Source organism: Equus caballus, chromosome 18 (genome assembly GCF_041296265.1).
Source record: "Equus caballus isolate H_3958 breed thoroughbred chromosome 18, TB-T2T, whole genome shotgun sequence".
NCBI lineage: Eukaryota > Metazoa > Chordata > Mammalia > Perissodactyla > Equidae > Equus > Equus caballus.
Genome location: NC_091701.1, coordinates 57501804 through 57519914, shown reverse-complemented (window position 1 = coordinate 57519914; position 18111 = coordinate 57501804). Strand labels below are relative to the sequence as shown.

General features: G+C 42.2%; 1 protein-coding gene across 1 annotated transcript in view; it reads left to right on the top strand.

Moving 5' to 3' along the window:
- TTN (titin) overlaps positions 1-18111 on the top strand; it is a 268972-nt gene that overhangs the window by 219313 nt on the left and 31548 nt on the right. Inside the window, exons 314-315 of the mRNA XM_070241291.1 lie at positions 97-17202; positions 17789-18085. Coding sequence (XP_070097392.1) covers positions 97-17202; positions 17789-18085 — 17403 coding nt within the window. The remainder of the gene's footprint in view (positions 1-96; positions 17203-17788; positions 18086-18111) is intronic.

Sequence of the window (18111 nt, the reverse complement as noted above, 5' to 3'; positions counted from 1 at the left end):
CTCACCACAGCTCATTTGGGACAGCCAACATTTTATATAATGTAGCCAAAAGCCAAATTCTTAATATACACTTTTGTGTCTTTGTTTCTTTTTCAGATCCCCCAGGACCACCTTCGAATGCACGTGTCACTGATACTACCAAGAAATCTGCTTCTTTGGCATGGGGCAAGCCTCATTATGATGGTGGACTTGAAATCACTGGCTACGTCGTGGAGCATCAAAAAGTAGGAGATGAGGCCTGGATAAAAGATACAACAGGAACTGCCCTCAGAATCACTGAGTTTGTTGTCCCTGATCTTCAGACTAAAGAAAAATACAATTTTAGAATCAGTGCCATCAATGACGCAGGTGTTGGGGAGCCAGCAGTGATTCCAGATGTTGAAATTGTAGAACGAGAAATGGCTCCTGATTTCGAACTAGATGCTGAGCTTCGAAGAACACTTGTTGTTCGAGCAGGACTCAGTATTAGAATATTTGTGCCAATTAAAGGTCGTCCTGCTCCTGAAGTGACATGGACCAAAGATGACATCAACCTTAAAAACAGAGCTAACATTGAAAATACAGAATCATTTACTCTTCTGATTATCCCAGAATGTAACAGATATGACACTGGTAAATTTGTGATGACCATCGAAAACCCTGCTGGGAAGAAAAGTGGCTTCGTTAACGTCAGAGTCTTGGATACACCAGGACCAGTCCTTAACCTGAAGCCTACTGACATCACAAAGGACAGTGTCACCCTCCACTGGGACCTCCCTCTGATAGATGGGGGCTCACGTATAACAAACTATATTGTGGAGAAACGAGAAGCAACACGGAAATCTTACTCCACAGTCACCACTAAGTGCCATAAATGCACATATAAAGTTACCGGCTTGTCTGAAGGATGTGAATACTTCTTCAGAGTGATGGCAGAAAATGAATATGGAATCGGCGAGCCAACAGAAACAACAGAACCTGTAAAAGCCTCTGAAGCACCATCACCACCAGACAGTCTTAACATTATGGACATAACTAAGAACACAGTGAGCCTGGCGTGGCCTAAACCAAAACATGATGGTGGCAGTAGGATCACTGGCTACGTGATTGAAGCCCAGAGAAAAGGCTCTGACCAGTGGACCCACATCACAACCGTGAAGGGATTGGAATGTGTCGTGAGGAATCTAACTGAAGGGGAAGAATATACCTTCCAAGTGATGGCAGTGAACAGCGCAGGGAGAAGTGCCCCTAGAGAAAGCAGACCTGTCATTGTCAAGGAGCAGACAATGCTTCCAGAACTGGACCTCCGTGGCATTTATCAGAAATTAGTCATTGCCAAAGCTGGTGACAACATCAAAGTTGAAATTCCAGTGCTTGGTCGACCAAAGCCCACAGTTACGTGGAAAAAAGGAGACCAAATACTTAAACAGACACAGAGAGTTAATTTTGAAAACACAGCAACCTCAACCATCTTAAATATCAACGAGTGTGTGAGAAGTGACAGCGGGCCCTATCCTTTAACAGCAAAGAACATTGTAGGAGAGGTTGGTGATGTCATCACCATTCAAGTCCATGATATCCCAGGGCCACCTACTGGACCAATCAAATTCGATGAAGTTTCATCTGATTTTGTAACCTTCTCTTGGGACCCACCTGAGAATGACGGAGGTGTACCAATAAGCAACTATGTAGTAGAAATGCGACAGACTGACAGTACTACATGGGTCGAGTTAGCAACCACCGTTATACGCACTACCTATAAAGCCACTCGTCTTACTACCGGAATGGAGTATCAATTCCGGGTTAAAGCTCAAAACAGATACGGAGTTGGACCAGGCATCACATCAGCATCTATAGTTGCTAATTATCCGTTTAAGGTTCCTGGGCCTCCAGGTACCCCTCAGGTAACTGCAGTTACCAAAGATTCAATAACAATTAGCTGGCATGAGCCTCTTTCTGATGGTGGAAGCCCCATTTTAGGATATCACATTGAAAGAAAAGAACGAAATGGTATTCTCTGGGAGACTGTGAGCAAAGCATTAGTACCAGGCAACATTTTCAAATCAAGTGGACTTACAGATGGTATTGCTTATGAATTCCGAGTGATTGCAGAAAACATGGCAGGCAAAAGCAAGCCAAGCAAGCCATCTGAACCTGCATTTGCTTTGGATCCCATTGACCCACCTGGGAAACCAGTTCCTCTAAATATTACTAGACACACAGTGACACTTAAATGGGCTAAGCCTGAATATACTGGAGGCTTTAAAATTACCAGTTATATAGTTGAAAAGAGAGATCTTCCTAACGGACGGTGGCTAAAGGCCAACTTCAGCAACATTTTGGAGAACGAATTTACAGTCAGTGGCCTAACAGAAGATGCTGCATATGAATTCCGTGTGATTGCCAAAAATGCTGCTGGGGCTATTAGTCCACCATCTGAGCCATCAGATGCTATCACATGCAGGGATGACATTGAAGCACCAAGGATAATGGTGGACGTTAAATTTAAGGACACAGTTATATTAAAAGCAGGCGAAGCATTTAAGCTGGAAGCTGATGTTTCAGGTCGCCCACCTCCAACAATGACATGGACCAAAGATGGAAAAGAGCTTGAAGGCACAGCAAAATTAGAAATTAAAATTGCAGATTTCTCTACTAATCTGGTAAACAAGGATTCATCAAGAAGGGATGGTGGTGCCTATACCCTTACTGCGACTAATCCTGGTGGTTTTGCTAAACATATTTTCAATGTCAAAGTTCTTGATAGACCAGGCCCACCTGAAGGACCTTTAGCTGTATCTGAAGTAACGTCAGAAAAATGTGTGTTGTCATGGTTGCCTCCACTAGATGATGGAGGTGCCAAAATTGAGCATTATGTAGTTCAGAAACGTGAAACTAGCAGATTGGCATGGACAAATGTAGCCTCAGAAGTTCAAGTAACAAAACTAAAGGTCACTAAACTCTTGAAAGGCAATGAATACATATTCCGTGTCATGGCTGTAAATAAATACGGAGTTGGAGAGCCACTGGAATCAGAGCCTGTGCTTGCAGTAGATCCTTTTGGACGCCCTGATCCACCCAAAAACCCTGAAGTTACAGCTATTACTAAAGATTCAATGGTTGTCTGCTGGGGACATCCTGACTCTGATGGCGGAAGTGAAATCATCAATTATATCGTGGAACGGCGTGATAAGGCCGGGCAACGCTGGGTGAAATGCAACAAAAGAACTCTTACCGATTTAAGATATAAAGTGTCTGGACTGACAGAGGGACATGAATATGAGTTCAGGATTATGGCTGAAAACGCTGCTGGAATTAGTGCACCAAGTCCTACCAGTCCGTTTTATAAAGCTTGTGATACTGTGTATAAACCTGGCCCACCAGGTAACCCACGTGTTCTGGATACAAGCAGATCATCCATTTCAATTGCTTGGAATAAACCTATCTATGATGGTGGCTCCGAAATCACTGGGTACATGGTCGAGATTGCCCTGCCAGAGGAAGATGAATGGAAGATTGTCACTCCACCAGCTGGGCTCAAGGCAACTTCTTACACCATCACCAACCTCACAGAGAATCAGGAATATAAAATCCGCATCTATGCCATGAATTCTGAAGGAATTGGGGAACCTGCACTTGTTCCTGGAACTCCCAAGGCTGAAGAGAGGATGCTGCCTCCAGAGATTGAACTGGATGCTGACCTGCGCAAAGTTGTTACTATAAGAGCTTGCTGTACCCTGAGACTTTTTGTTCCAATCAAAGGAAGGCCTGCACCTGAGGTGAAGTGGACCCGGGAACATGGAGAATCTTTAGATAAAGCTAGCATTGAATCCACCAGCTCTTATACGCTGCTTATTGTTGGAAATGTAAACAGATTCGACAGTGGCAAATATATCCTAACTGTAGAAAACAGCTCAGGCAGCAAGTCGGCATTTGTCAATGTCAGGGTACTAGATACACCAGGCCCTCCACAGGATCTCAAGGTAAAGGAGGTCACTAAAACATCTGTCACATTGACATGGGAGCCTCCTCTCCTTGACGGAGGTTCAAAAATAAAGAACTATATTGTTGAAAAGCGGGAATCAACAAGAAAGGCATATTCAACTGTTGCAACAAATTGCCACAAGACTTCCTGGAAGGTAGACCAGCTTCAAGAAGGCTGCAGTTACTATTTCAGGGTTCTCGCTGAAAATGAATATGGCATCGGGCTGCCTGCTGAAACCGCAGAATCTGTGAAAGCATCAGAACGACCTCTTCCTCCAGGAAAAATAACTTTGGTGGATGTCACAAGAAACAGCGTGTCACTCTCATGGGAGAAACCAGAGCATGATGGAGGCAGTCGAATTCTAGGTTACATTGTAGAGATGCAGAGCAAAGGCAGTGACAAATGGGTCACATGTGCCACAGTCAAAGTCACCGAAGCCACTATAACTGGATTAATTCAGGGTGAAGAATACTCTTTCCGTGTTTCAGCTCAGAATGAAAAGGGCATCAGTGATCCTAGACAACTGAGTGTGCCAGTAATTGCCAAGGATCTTGTCATTCCACCAGCCTTCAAACTCCTTTTCAATACTTTCACTGTACTGGCAGGTGAAGACCTAAAAGTTGATGTTCCATTCATTGGACGCCCTACGCCAGCTGTAACATGGCATAAAGATGATGTGCCACTGAAACAGACAACTAGAGTAAACGCAGAGAGCACAGAAAATAATTCACTACTGACAATAAAGGAAGCCTGCCGAGAAGATGTTGGACATTACACAGTTAAACTGACTAACTCAGCTGGTGAAGCCACTGAAACCCTTAACATTATTGTTCTTGACAAACCAGGGCCTCCAACTGGACCAGTTAAAATGGATGAAGTGACAGCTGATAGTATTACTCTTTCCTGGGGCCCACCTAAGTATGATGGGGGAAGTTCTATCAATAATTACATTGTAGAAAAACGAGACACTTCCACAACTGTCTGGCAAATTGTGTCAGCTACTGTTGCAAGGACAACGATAAAGGCTTCCAGATTAAAGACTGGATGTGAATATCAGTTTAGGATTGCAGCTGAAAACAGATATGGAAAGAGTACCTACCTCACTTCAGAGCCTATTGTAGCCCAGTATCCATTCAAAGTTCCTGGTCCTCCTGGGACACCATTCGTAACCCTCTCCTCCAAGGACAGCATGGAAGTACAGTGGAATGAGCCAGTCAGTGACGGAGGCAGCAAAGTCATTGGCTATCATCTAGAACGCAAGGAAAGAAATAGCATCCTCTGGGTTAAGTTGAATAAAACACCTATTCCTCACACCAGATTTAAAACAACTGGCCTCGATGAAGGCATTGAATATGAATTTAGAGTCTCCGCAGAAAATATCGTGGGCATCGGCAAGCCAAGTAAAGTGTCAGAATGCTATGTAGCGCGTGACCCATGTGATCCACCAGGGCGGCCAGAGGCAATCATGGTCACACGGAATTCTGTGACTCTTCAGTGGAAGAAACCCACTTATGATGGTGGAAGCAAGATCACTGGTTATGTTGTTGAAAAGAAAGAATTGCCTGACGGCCGTTGGATGAAAGCCAGTTTTACAAATGTTATTGACACTCAATTTGAAGTAACTGGCCTAGTTGAAGATCATAGATATGAGTTCCGGGTTATAGCTCGAAATGCTGCAGGAGTGTTTAGTGAGCCTTCAGAAAGCACAGGAGCAATAACAGCAAGAGATGAGGTAGATCCACCACGAATAAGTATGGATCCAAAATATAAAGACACAATTGTGGTTCATGCTGGTGAGTTATTCAGGATTGATGCAGATATTTATGGCAAACCAATACCAACCATTCAATGGATAAAAGGTGATCAGGAGCTTTCAAATACAGCTCGATTAGAAATAAAGAGCACTGACTTTGCCACCAGTCTCAGTGTAAAGGATGCAGTACGCATCGACAGTGGAAATTACATATTGAAGGCCAAAAATGTTGCAGGAGAGAGATCAGTTACCGTAAATGTTAAAGTTCTTGATAGACCAGGGCCACCTGAAGGACCTGTTGTTATATCAGGAGTTACTGCAGAAAAATGCACTCTAGCTTGGAAACCCCCACTACAGGACGGTGGGAGTGACATCATAAATTATATTGTGGAAAGAAGAGAAACCAGCCGCTTAGTTTGGACTGTGGTTGATGCCAATGTGCAAACTCTCAGCTGCAAGGTTACTAAGCTTCTGGAAGGCAATGAATATACTTTCCGTATAATGGCTGTAAACAAATATGGTGTTGGCGAACCTCTTGAATCTGAGCCAGTAATGGCCAAGAATCCATTTGTAGTGCCAGATGCACCAAAGGCTCCAGAAATCACCACAGTGACCAAGGACTCAATGATTGTTGTATGGGAAAGGCCAGCATCTGACGGTGGCAGTGAAATACTTGGATATGTTCTTGAAAAACGGGATAAGGAGGGCGTTCGATGGACAAGATGCCACAAACGTCTGATTGGGGAATTGCGCTTGAGAGTAACTGGACTCTTAGAAAATCACAATTATGAATTCAGAGTCTCAGCCGAGAACGCCGCTGGACTTAGTGAACCAAGCCCACCTTCCGCTTACCAAAAGGCTTGTGATCCTATTTATAAACCAGGACCTCCAAACAATCCCAAAGTCATAGATATTACCAGGTCTTCTGTCTTCCTTTCTTGGAGCAAACCAATATATGACGGTGGCTGTGAAATCCAAGGATACATTGTTGAAAAATGTGATGTGAGTGTTGGCGAATGGACAATGTGCACTCCACCAACTGGAATCAATAAAACAAATATAGAAGTAGAGAAGCTGTTGGAAAAGCATGAATACAACTTCCGTATCTGTGCTGTTAATAAAGCTGGAGTTGGAGAACATGCTGATGTCCCTGGACCTGTTATAGTTGAAGAAAAACTGGAAGCCCCAGACATTGATCTTGACCTAGAACTAAGGAAAATTATAAATATAAGGGCAGGTGGCTCTTTAAGGTTATTTGTTCCTATTAAAGGTCGTCCTACACCAGAAGTTAAATGGGGGAAGATGGATGGTGAAATCCGAGATGCAGCTATAATTGATGTCACTAGCAGTTTCACCTCTCTTGTTCTGGACAATGTCAACCGATATGATAGTGGAAAGTACACTCTCACATTAGAAAACAGCAGTGGAACAAAGTCTGCCTTTGTTACCGTGAGGGTCCTGGACACACCAAGTCCACCTGTTAACCTGAAAGTCACAGAAATCACTAAAGACTCGGTTTCAATTACGTGGGAACCACCTTTGTTGGATGGGGGATCCAAAATCAAAAATTACATTGTTGAGAAACGTGAAGCCACAAGAAAATCGTATGCTGCAGTTGTAACAAATTGCCATAAGAATTCTTGGAAAATCGACCAACTCCAAGAAGGTTGCAGTTATTACTTTAGAGTCACAGCTGAGAACGAGTTTGGTATTGGCCTTCCCGCCCACACTGCTGATCCAGTTAAGGTTGCAGAAGTCCCACAACCTCCAGGAAAAATAACTGTGGATGATGTCACCAGAAATAGTGTCTCCTTGAGTTGGACAAAGCCTGAACATGATGGTGGAAGTAAAATCATTCAGTATATTGTGGAAATGCAAGCTAAGCACAGTGAGAAATGGTCAGAGTGTGCTCGTGTCAAGTCCCTCGAAGCAGTAATTACCAACCTAACTCAGGGAGAAGAATATCTTTTTAGAGTTGTTGCTGTAAATGAAAAGGGGAGAAGTGATCCTAGGTCCCTTGCAGTTCCAATAGTTGCCAAAGATCTGGTCATTGAGCCAGATGTAAGACCTGCATTCCACAGTTATAGTGTACAGGTTGGCCAGGATTTGAAAATAGAAGTGCCAATTTCTGGACGTCCTAAGCCAACCGTTACCTGGACTAAGGACGATCTTCCTCTGAAGCAGACTACAAGAATCAATGTTACTGATTCACTTGACCTTACTGTACTCAGTATTAAAGAAACTCATAAGGATGATGGTGGACATTATGGAATCACGGTTGCTAATGTTGTTGGTCAGAAAACAGCATCTATTGAAATTATAACTCTAGATAAACCTGATCCTCCAAAAGGACCTGTTAAATTCGATGAAGTCAGCTCTGAAAGTATTACATTATCTTGGAACCCTCCGCTATATACAGGGGGCTGCCAGATCACCAACTATATTGTTCAGAAAAGAGATACAACCACCACAGTATGGGATACTGTTTCTGCTACTGTTGCCAGAACTACACTCAAAGTGACCAAACTGAAAACTGGTACAGAATACCAATTCAGAATATTCGCTGAAAACAGATATGGACAAAGCTTTGCCTTGGAGTCTGATCCAATTGTAGCTCAATATCCCTACAAAGAACCAGGGCCTCCAGGCACACCATTTGTCACAACCACTTCCAAAGACTCCATGGTTGTACAGTGGCATGAACCAATCAATAATGGTGGAAGCCCAGTCATAGGTTACCACCTTGAGAAAAAGGAAAGAAATAGTATTTTGTGGACAAAAGTCAACAAATCTATTATTCATGACACCCAGTTTAAAGCAGTCAATCTTGAAGAAGGCATTGAATATGAATTCAGAGTTTATGCTGAAAATATTGTTGGTGTAGGCAAAGTAAGCAAGAATTCCGAATGCTATGTAGCCAGAGATCCCTGTGACCCACCAGGAACCCCAGAAGCAATAATGGTTAAAAGAAATGAAATCACTTTACAATGGACCAAACCTGCATATGATGGTGGAAGTATGATCACGGGTTACATTGTAGAGAAACGTGATTTGCCTGAGGGTCGTTGGATGAAAGCTAGCTTCACAAATGTCATTGAAACTCAATTTACTGTGTCAGGTCTTACTGAAGATCAAAGATATGAATTCAGAGTTATTGCAAAGAATGCAGCTGGTACAATAAGTAAACCCTCCGACAGTACTGGACCAATAACTGCCAAGGATGAGGTTGAACTTCCAAGAATTTCAATGGATCCAAAATTCAGAGACACAATTGTGGTAAATGCTGGAGAAACATTCAGGCTTGAGGCTGATGTTCATGGAAAGCCCCTACCTACCATTGAGTGGTTAAGAGGAGATAAGGAAATTGAAGAATCTGCTAGGTGTGAAATAAAGAACACAGATTTCAAAGCTTTACTTATCGTAAAGGATGCCATTAGAATTGATGGTGGACAGTATATTTTAAGAGCTTCCAATGTTGCAGGTTCTAAGTCATTCCCAGTAAATGTCAAAGTATTAGATAGACCAGGACCTCCAGAAGGGCCAGTCCAGGTTACCGGAGTCACTTCTGAAAAATGCAATTTAACATGGTCTCCACCACTTCAAGATGGTGGCAGTGACATTTCTCACTATGTTGTTGAAAAGAGAGAAACGAGTCGACTTGCCTGGACTGTTGTTGCTTCAGAAGTTGTGACCAACTCCCTGAAAATTACCAAACTCTTAGAAGGGAATGAATATATTTTCCGTATAATGGCTGTCAACAAATATGGGGTTGGAGAGCCTTTGGAATCTGCACCAGTACTAATGAAAAATCCATTTGTGCTTCCTGGACCACCAAAAAGCTTGGAAGTCACAAACACTGCCAAGGACTCCATGACTGTCTGTTGGAACCGTCCAGATAGTGATGGTGGAAGTGAGATTATTGGTTACATTGTAGAGAAAAGAGACAGAAGTGGCATTAGGTGGATAAAATGTAATAAACGCCGCATTACAGATTTGCGCCTAAGAGTAACAGGATTAACAGAAGATCATGAGTACGAATTCAGAGTCTCTGCAGAAAATGCTGCTGGAGTTGGAGAACCGAGTCCAGCTACAGTTTATTATAAGGCTTGCGATCCTGTGTTCAAACCTGGCCCACCCATCAATGCACATGTTGTAGACACCACTAAAAATTCAATTACACTTACCTGGGGTAAACCCATCTATGATGGTGGCAGTGAGATCCTGGGATATGTAGTAGAAATATGTAAAGCAGATGAAGAAGAATGGCAAATAGTTACTCCACAGACTGGCCTGAAAGCCACTCGATTTGAAATTTCAAAACTCACTGAACACCAAGAGTACAAAATACGAGTCTGTGCCCTCAATAAAGTTGGTTTAGGTGAGGCTACGTCAGTTCCTGGTACTGTGAAACCAGAAGATAAACTCGAAGCACCTGAACTGGACCTTGACTCTGAATTAAGGAAAGGAATTGTTGTAAGAGCTGGTGGATCTGCCAGAATTCACATTCCATTCAAAGGTCGTCCAACACCTGACATCACTTGGTCTCGAGAGGAAGGTGAATTCACAGATAAGGTCCAAATTGAAAAGGGAGTAAACTATACCCAACTATCAATAGATAACTGTGATAGAAATGATGCTGGAAAATACATTCTCAAGCTGGAAAATAGCAGTGGATCTAAATCTGCTTTTGTAACTGTGAAAGTTCTTGACACTCCAGGACCACCACAGAATTTGGCAGTCAAAGAAGTGAAAAAAGATTCTGTCATTCTTGTATGGGAACCACCCATGATTGATGGGGGCGCAAAGGTCAAGAACTATGTTATTGACAAACGTGAGTCAACCAGAAAAGCATATGCTAATGTGAGTAATAAATGCAGCAAAACAAGCCTTAAAGTTGAGAATCTTACAGAAGGGGCCATTTATTACTTTAGAGTTATGGCTGAAAATGAATTTGGAGTTGGCGTTCCAGTGGAAACTGTTGATGCTGTGAAAGCTGCTGAACCTCCTTCCCCACCAGGAAAGGTTACACTCACTGATGTGTCCCAGACCAGTGCATCGCTTATGTGGGAGAAACCTGAACATGATGGTGGGAGCAGAATCCTGGGGTATGTTGTTGAAATGCAGCCCAAAGGAACTGAAAAATGGAGTGTTGTGGCTGAATCCAAAGTCTGTAATGCAGTTATTACTGGTTTGAGTTCTGGACAAGAATATCACTTCCGTGTCAAGGCTTATAATGAGAAAGGAAGAAGCGATCCAAGAGTGCTTGGTGTTCCTGTCATAGCCAAGGACTTGACCATACCGCCTAGTTTCAAGTTACCATTTAACACATATAGTGTCCAAGCTGGAGAAGATCTTAAAATTGAAATTCCAGTTATTGGCCGACCAAGACCTGAAATTTCATGGGTCAAAGATGGTGAGCCTCTTAAACAGACAACAAGAGTAAATGTTGAGGAAACAGCTAATTCAACTATTTTGCACATTAAAGAAACTAACAAAGATGATTTTGGAAAGTATACCATAACAGCAACAAATATTGCCGGTACAGCAACAGAAAATCTCAGCATTATTGTTTTGGAAAAGCCTGGACCTCCAGTTGGACCAGTTCGGTTTGATGAAGTTAGTGCAGACTTTGTGGTCATATCTTGGGAACCTCCAGCCTATACTGGTGGCTGCCAAATAAGCAACTACATTGTAGAGAAGCGAGATACAACCACCACCACTTGGCAAACGGTATCAGCAACAGTTGCAAGAACAACAATTAAAATAGCCAAACTGAAAACAGGCACTGAGTACCAGTTTAGAATTTTTGCAGAAAACAGGTATGGAAAAAGTACCCACCTGGATTCTAAACCAGTTATTGTACAATATCCATTTAAAGAACCTGGACCACCTGGAACTCCTTTTGTGACATCAGTCTCAAAAGATCAAATGCTTGTGCAATGGCATGAGCCAGTTAATGACGGAGGTAGTAAAGTTATTGGCTACCATCTTGAACAGAAAGAAAAGAACAGCATTTTATGGATCAAATTAAATAAGACTCCCATTCCAGACACCAAATTCAAAACAACTGGCCTTGATGAAGGCATTGAGTATGAGTTCAGAGTTTCTGCTGAAAATATTGTTGGCATCGGCAAGCCTAGCAAAGTGTCAGAATGCTTTGTTGCCCGTGATCCATGTGACCCACCTGGTCGCCCTGAAGCCATTGTTATTACAAGAAACAATGTCACACTGAAATGGAAGAAACCTGCCTATGATGGTGGCAGCAAAATAACAGGTTATATTGTAGAAAAGAAAGACCTACCTGATGGCCGTTGGATGAAAGCCAGCTTTACCAATGTATTAGAAACTGAATTTACAGTGAGTGGACTTGTAGAAGACCAAAGATACGAATTTAGAGTAATTGCAAGAAATGCAGCAGGCAACTTTAGTGAACCATCTGAAAGCACTGGTGCCATTACTGCAAGAGATGAAATTGATGCACCAAATGCCTCACTGGATCCAAAATATAAAGATGTTATCGTTGTTCATGCAGGAGAGACTTTTGTCCTGGAAGCTGATATCCGCGGCAAACCCATACCTGATATTGTTTGGTTAAAAGACGGAAAAGAGCTTGAAGAAACAGCTGCTAGGATGGAAATTAAGTCTACTATTCAGAAAACAACTCTTGTTGTCAAAGACTGTATACGTACTGATGGAGGACAATATATTCTGAAACTCAGCAATGTTGGTGGTACAAAGTCTATACCAATCACTGTAAAGGTACTTGACAGGCCAGGGCCTCCTGAAGGGCCTCTGAAAGTTTCTGGGGTTACTGCTGAAAAATGTTACTTGGCATGGAACCCACCTTTGCAAGATGGTGGTGCTAATATTTCACATTACATCATTGAAAAGAGAGAGACAAGCAGACTCTCATGGACCCAGGTTTCAACTGAGGTACAGGCCCTTAACTACAAAGTCACTAAACTTCTTCCTGGAAATGAGTACATTTTCCGTGTCATGGCTGTGAATAAATATGGAGTTGGAGAGCCTTTGGAATCTGAACCTGTTATAGCTCGTAATCCTTATAAACCACCAGGTCCTCCTTCACCACCTGAAGTCTCAGCAATCACCAAAGATTCTATGGTAGTAACGTGGGCACGCCCAGTGGATGATGGAGGTGCTGAAATTGAGGGATACATTCTTGAAAAACGAGATAAGGAAGGCGTTAGATGGACCAAGTGCAACAAGAAAACACTAACAGATCTCCGATTCAGGGTAACTGGGCTTACCGAAGGTCATTCCTATGAATTCAGAGTTGCTGCTGAAAATGCAGCTGGTGTGGGTGAACCCAGCGAGCCATCTGTTTTCTACCGTGCATGTGATGCTTTGTATCCACCAGGTCCACCAAGTAATCCAAAAGTGACAGACACTTCCAGATCTTCTGTCTCCCTGGCATGGAATAAGCCAATTTATGATGGTGGTGCCCCTGTTAAGGGCTACGTTGTTGAAGTCAAAGAAGCCACTGCTGATGAATGGACGACTTCCACTCCACCAACAGGATTACAAGGAAAGCAGTTCACAGTGACCAACCTTAAAGAAAATACTGAATATAACTTCCGCATTTGTGCCATCAATTCTGAAGGTGTAGGTGAACCTGCAACTATACCTGGTTCAGTTGTTGCTAAAGACAGGTTAGAGCCACCAGAAATAGAACTTGATGCTGATCTCAGAAAGATGGTCATTCTGCGTGCAAGTGCTACTTTACGCTTATTTGTCACTATCAAAGGTCGACCAGAACCTGAAGTTAAATGGGAAAAAGCCGAAGGCATTCTCACTGAGAGGGCCCAGATTGAGGTGACCAGCTCATACACAATGTTGGTGATCGATAATGTTACCAGATTTGACAGCGGTCGATATAATCTGACACTAGAAAATAACAGTGGCTCTAAAACAGCTTTTGTTAACGTCAGAGTCCTTGACTCACCAAGTGCCCCCGTGAATTTGAGTGTAAGAGATGTGAAGAAAGACTCGGTGACATTGTCTTGGGAACCACCACTTATGGATGGTGGAGCCAAGGTTACAAACTACATTGTCGAAAAACGAGAAACTACAAGAAAAGCCTATGCTACTGTTACAAACAATTGCACTAAGACTACTTTTAAAATTGAAAATCTACAAGAAGGATGTTCTTACTACTTCCGAGTCTTGGCTTGCAATGAATACGGGATTGGTTTGCCAGCTGAAACAAGTGAACCCGTTAAAGCTTCTGAACCACCCCTCCCACCTGGAAGAGTAACTCTTGTTGACGTGACCAGTAACACAGCTACAATTAAGTGGGAGAAACCAGAAAGTGACGGTGGCAGCAAAATTACTGGTTATGTGGTTGAAATGCAGACTAAAGGGAGTGAAAAATGGAGCACTTGCACACAAGTTAAGACTCTAGAAGCAACTATATCTGGCCTAACTTCAGGAGAAGAGTATATCTTCAGGGTAGCTGCTGTTAATGAAAAAGGAAGAAGTGATCCAAGACAACTTGGAGTGCCAGTAATTGCAAGGGATATTGAAATAAAGCCTTCAGTTGAGCTTCCTTTCCATACTTTCAATGTAAAGGCTAGAGACCAACTTAAGATTGATGTTCCATATAAAGGAAGACCTCAAGCTACTGTAAGCTGGAAAAAAGATGGTCAGACTCTAAGAGAAACAACTAGAGTCAATGTTTCTTCTTCAAAGACTATAACATCACTATCTATTAAGGAAGCCTCAAGAGAAGATGTTGGAACTTACGAATTATCTGTTTCAAACAGTGCTGGATCCATAACAGTTCCTATTACTGTAATTGTCCTTGACAGACCAGGACCTCCAGGACCTATACATATTGACGAGGTCAGTTGTGACAATATAACCATTTCTTGGAATCCTCCAGAATATGATGGTGGCTGCCAAATTAGCAATTACATCGTTGAAAAGAGAGAAACCACTTCTACAACTTGGCATGTAGTTTCACAAGCAGTTGCAAGAACATCTATTAAAATAGTTCGCCTGACAACAGGAAGTGAGTATCAGTTCCGTGTCTGTGCAGAAAACCGCTATGGAAAGAGCACCTACAGTGACTCTCCAGCTGTTGTTGCAGAGTATCCATTCAGCCCCCCAGGTCCTCCTGGTACTCCTAAAGTTGTGCATGCCACGAAATCTACCATGATTGTAACCTGGCAAGTGCCAGTTAATGATGGAGGAAGTCAAGTAATTGGCTATCACCTTGAGTATAAAGAAAGAAGCAGCATTCTTTGGTCAAAAGCAAATAAAATCCTCATTGCTGATACTCAAATGAAAGTCTCTGGCCTTGACGAAGGACTGATGTATGAGTATCGTGTATATGCTGAGAATATTGCTGGAATTGGTAAATGCAGCAAGTCTTGTGAACCAGTCCCTGCAAGAGATCCTTGTGACCCTCCTGGACAACCTGAAGTCACAAATATCACAAGAAAATCAGTGTCACTTAAATGGTCTAAGCCACATTATGACGGTGGAGCTAAGATCACAGGATACATTATTGAACGTAGAGAACTACCAGATGGCCGGTGGCTGAAGTGCAATTTTACTAACGTACAAGAAACATACTTTGAAGTAACTGAACTTACTGAAGATCAACGTTATGAATTCCGGGTTTTTGCAAAGAATGCTGCCGACTCTGTTAGTGAACCATCTGAATCCACTGGACCGATTACTGTTAAAGATGATGTTGAGGCTCCAAGAATTATGATGGATGTCAAGTTCCGAGATGTTATTGTTGTCAAAGCTGGAGAGGTTCTTAAGATAAATGCAGACATTGCAGGGCGACCTCTGCCAGTAATTTCCTGGGCCAAGGATGGTGTAGAAATTGAAGAAAGAGCAAGAACAGAAATTGTCTCAACGGACTATAATACTTTGTTAACAGTGAAAGACTGTGTTAGACGAGACACTGGGCAATACATACTAACACTGAAGAATGTTGCAGGAACTCGTTCTGTGGCAGTCAATTGCAAGGTACTTGATAAGCCTGGCCCACCAGCCGGACCACTTGAAATATATGGTCTCACTGCTGAGAAATGCTCTCTTTCCTGGGGACCGCCCCAAGAAAATGGTGGTGCAGATATTGACTATTACATTGTAGAAAAACGTGAAACAAGCCGCCTTGCATGGACAATATGTGAAGGAGAGTTAAGGACAACATCCTGTAAAGTAACCAAGTTACTCAAAGGCAATGAATACATCTTTAGAGTAACAGGTGTTAATAAATACGGTGTTGGTGAGCCCCTCGAGAGTGTGGCTGTAAAGGCACTAGATCCATTTACAGTTCCAAGTCCACCCACATCTTTGGAAATTACCTCTGTGACCAAAGATTCCATGACACTTTGCTGGTCAAGACCTGAGAGTGATGGAGGTAGTGAAATTTCTGGATATATAATAGAAAGGCGAGAGAAAAACAGCGTACGATGGGTGCGTGTAAACAAAAGACCAGTTTATGATCTGAGAGTGAAATCAACAGGACTTCGGGAAGGATGTGAATATGAGTATCAGGTTTATGCAGAAAATGCTGCTGGCCTAAGCCTTCCAAGCGAAGCCTCTCCCTTAATTCGGGCAGAAGATCCAGTGTTCTTACCATCTCCTCCAGCTAAACCCAAAATTGTGGACTCAGGCAAGACAAATATAACTATTAGCTGGGTTAAGCCCTTATTTGATGGTGGGGCCCCAGTAACCGGATACACTGTGGAATATAAAACGTCTGATGAAACTGACTGGAAAACTGCCATTCAGAACTTAAGAGGCACAGAATATACAATAAGTGGACTAACAACAGGAGCTGAATACGTTTTCAGAGTAAGATCCATCAATAAGGTCGGTGCTAGTGATCCCAGTGATAGCTCCGATCCCCAGATAGCAAAGGAAAGAGAAGAAGAACCTGTATTTGATCTTGACAGTGAGATGAAGAAGACCTTGATTGTCAAGGCCGGTGCCTCATTTACTGTGACTGTGCCTTTCCGAGGAAGACCAGTACCCAATGTCTCGTGGAGTAAGCCAGACACTGACCTCCGCACTAGAGCCTATATTGATTCCACAGACTCTCGTACATCACTTACTATTGAAAATGCCAACAGAAATGATTCTGGAAAATACACATTAACGATTCAGAATATTTTGAGTGCTGCTTCGCTCACCTTAGTTGTCAAGGTTTTAGATTCTCCTGGACCTCCGGCTAATATTTCTGTACACGATGTCACCAAAGAGTCTGCAGTGTTATCCTGGGATGTTCCTGAAAATGATGGTGGAGCACCAGTGAAGAATTACCACATAGAAAAACGTGAGGCCAGTAAGAAAGCATGGGTCTCTGTGACCAACAACTGTAACCGCCTCTCCTACAAAGTTACCAACTTACAAGAAGGGGCGATTTACTACTTCAGAGTCTCTGGACAAAACGAGTTTGGTGTTGGTGTACCAGCTGAAACAAAGGATGGAGTAAAAATAACAGGTATGTTTTAAGAACAAAGAAAATCTACATATCCATATTAATTTTCCTCATTCTAACTATTGTTGAATCTTAAATGCTTTTGGTCCACACGTCAAACAATTTATACTATAACATAAAATGAAATCTCTAACAGAGAAAGTTTTTTGCTGATAAAAAAATTTTAGAAATTGATATAGCTAGAAGTGGATAACATATGTTGAATTTAAGTATAATTGAATTTGACTGCACATATATGTACATATATAGTGTGTGCAGACATTGTATGATGAAGTTTCTTACAAGATTGTTCATCTCATTCTTCATTTTTATACCCATAATAAATTTGGGATAAACTTTATCATTTAATCTGGTCATTTGACACAATTCGAATTTGAATGCCATGACAGGCTATGACATGTAATGACAAAGCCTGAGGAAGCTTTGCTTGGTTCAGAAGACAAACTAGGCATATAAAAAGTAAGAAAGACTCAAATCAAAGTAAATATATGGCCTTCGTTTAAAATTTTTCTTTTCACAATGCAGGAAGAACACATATGGAAAAAAAATTGTCATAATCTTCCCTTTCTTTTGATGTTTTACTTTTCAGAAAAACCAAGCCCACCTGAAAAACTTGGAGTAACAAGTGTATCCAAGGATAGTGTTTCCCTGACCTGGCTGAAGCCAGAACACGATGGTGGAAGCAGAATCGTACATTATATTGTTGAAGCACTAGAAAAAGGACATAAAAATTGGTTTAAATGTGCAGTGGTCAAGTCAACCCATCACGTTGTTTCTGGTCTGAGGGAGAATTCTGAATACTTTTTCCGGGTGTTTGCTGAAAATCAAGCTGGTCTGAGTGACCCAAGAGAGCTTCTGCTTCCTGTTCTTATTAAGGAGCAACTAGGTATGTCCAATTTTACGTAGAAGCAA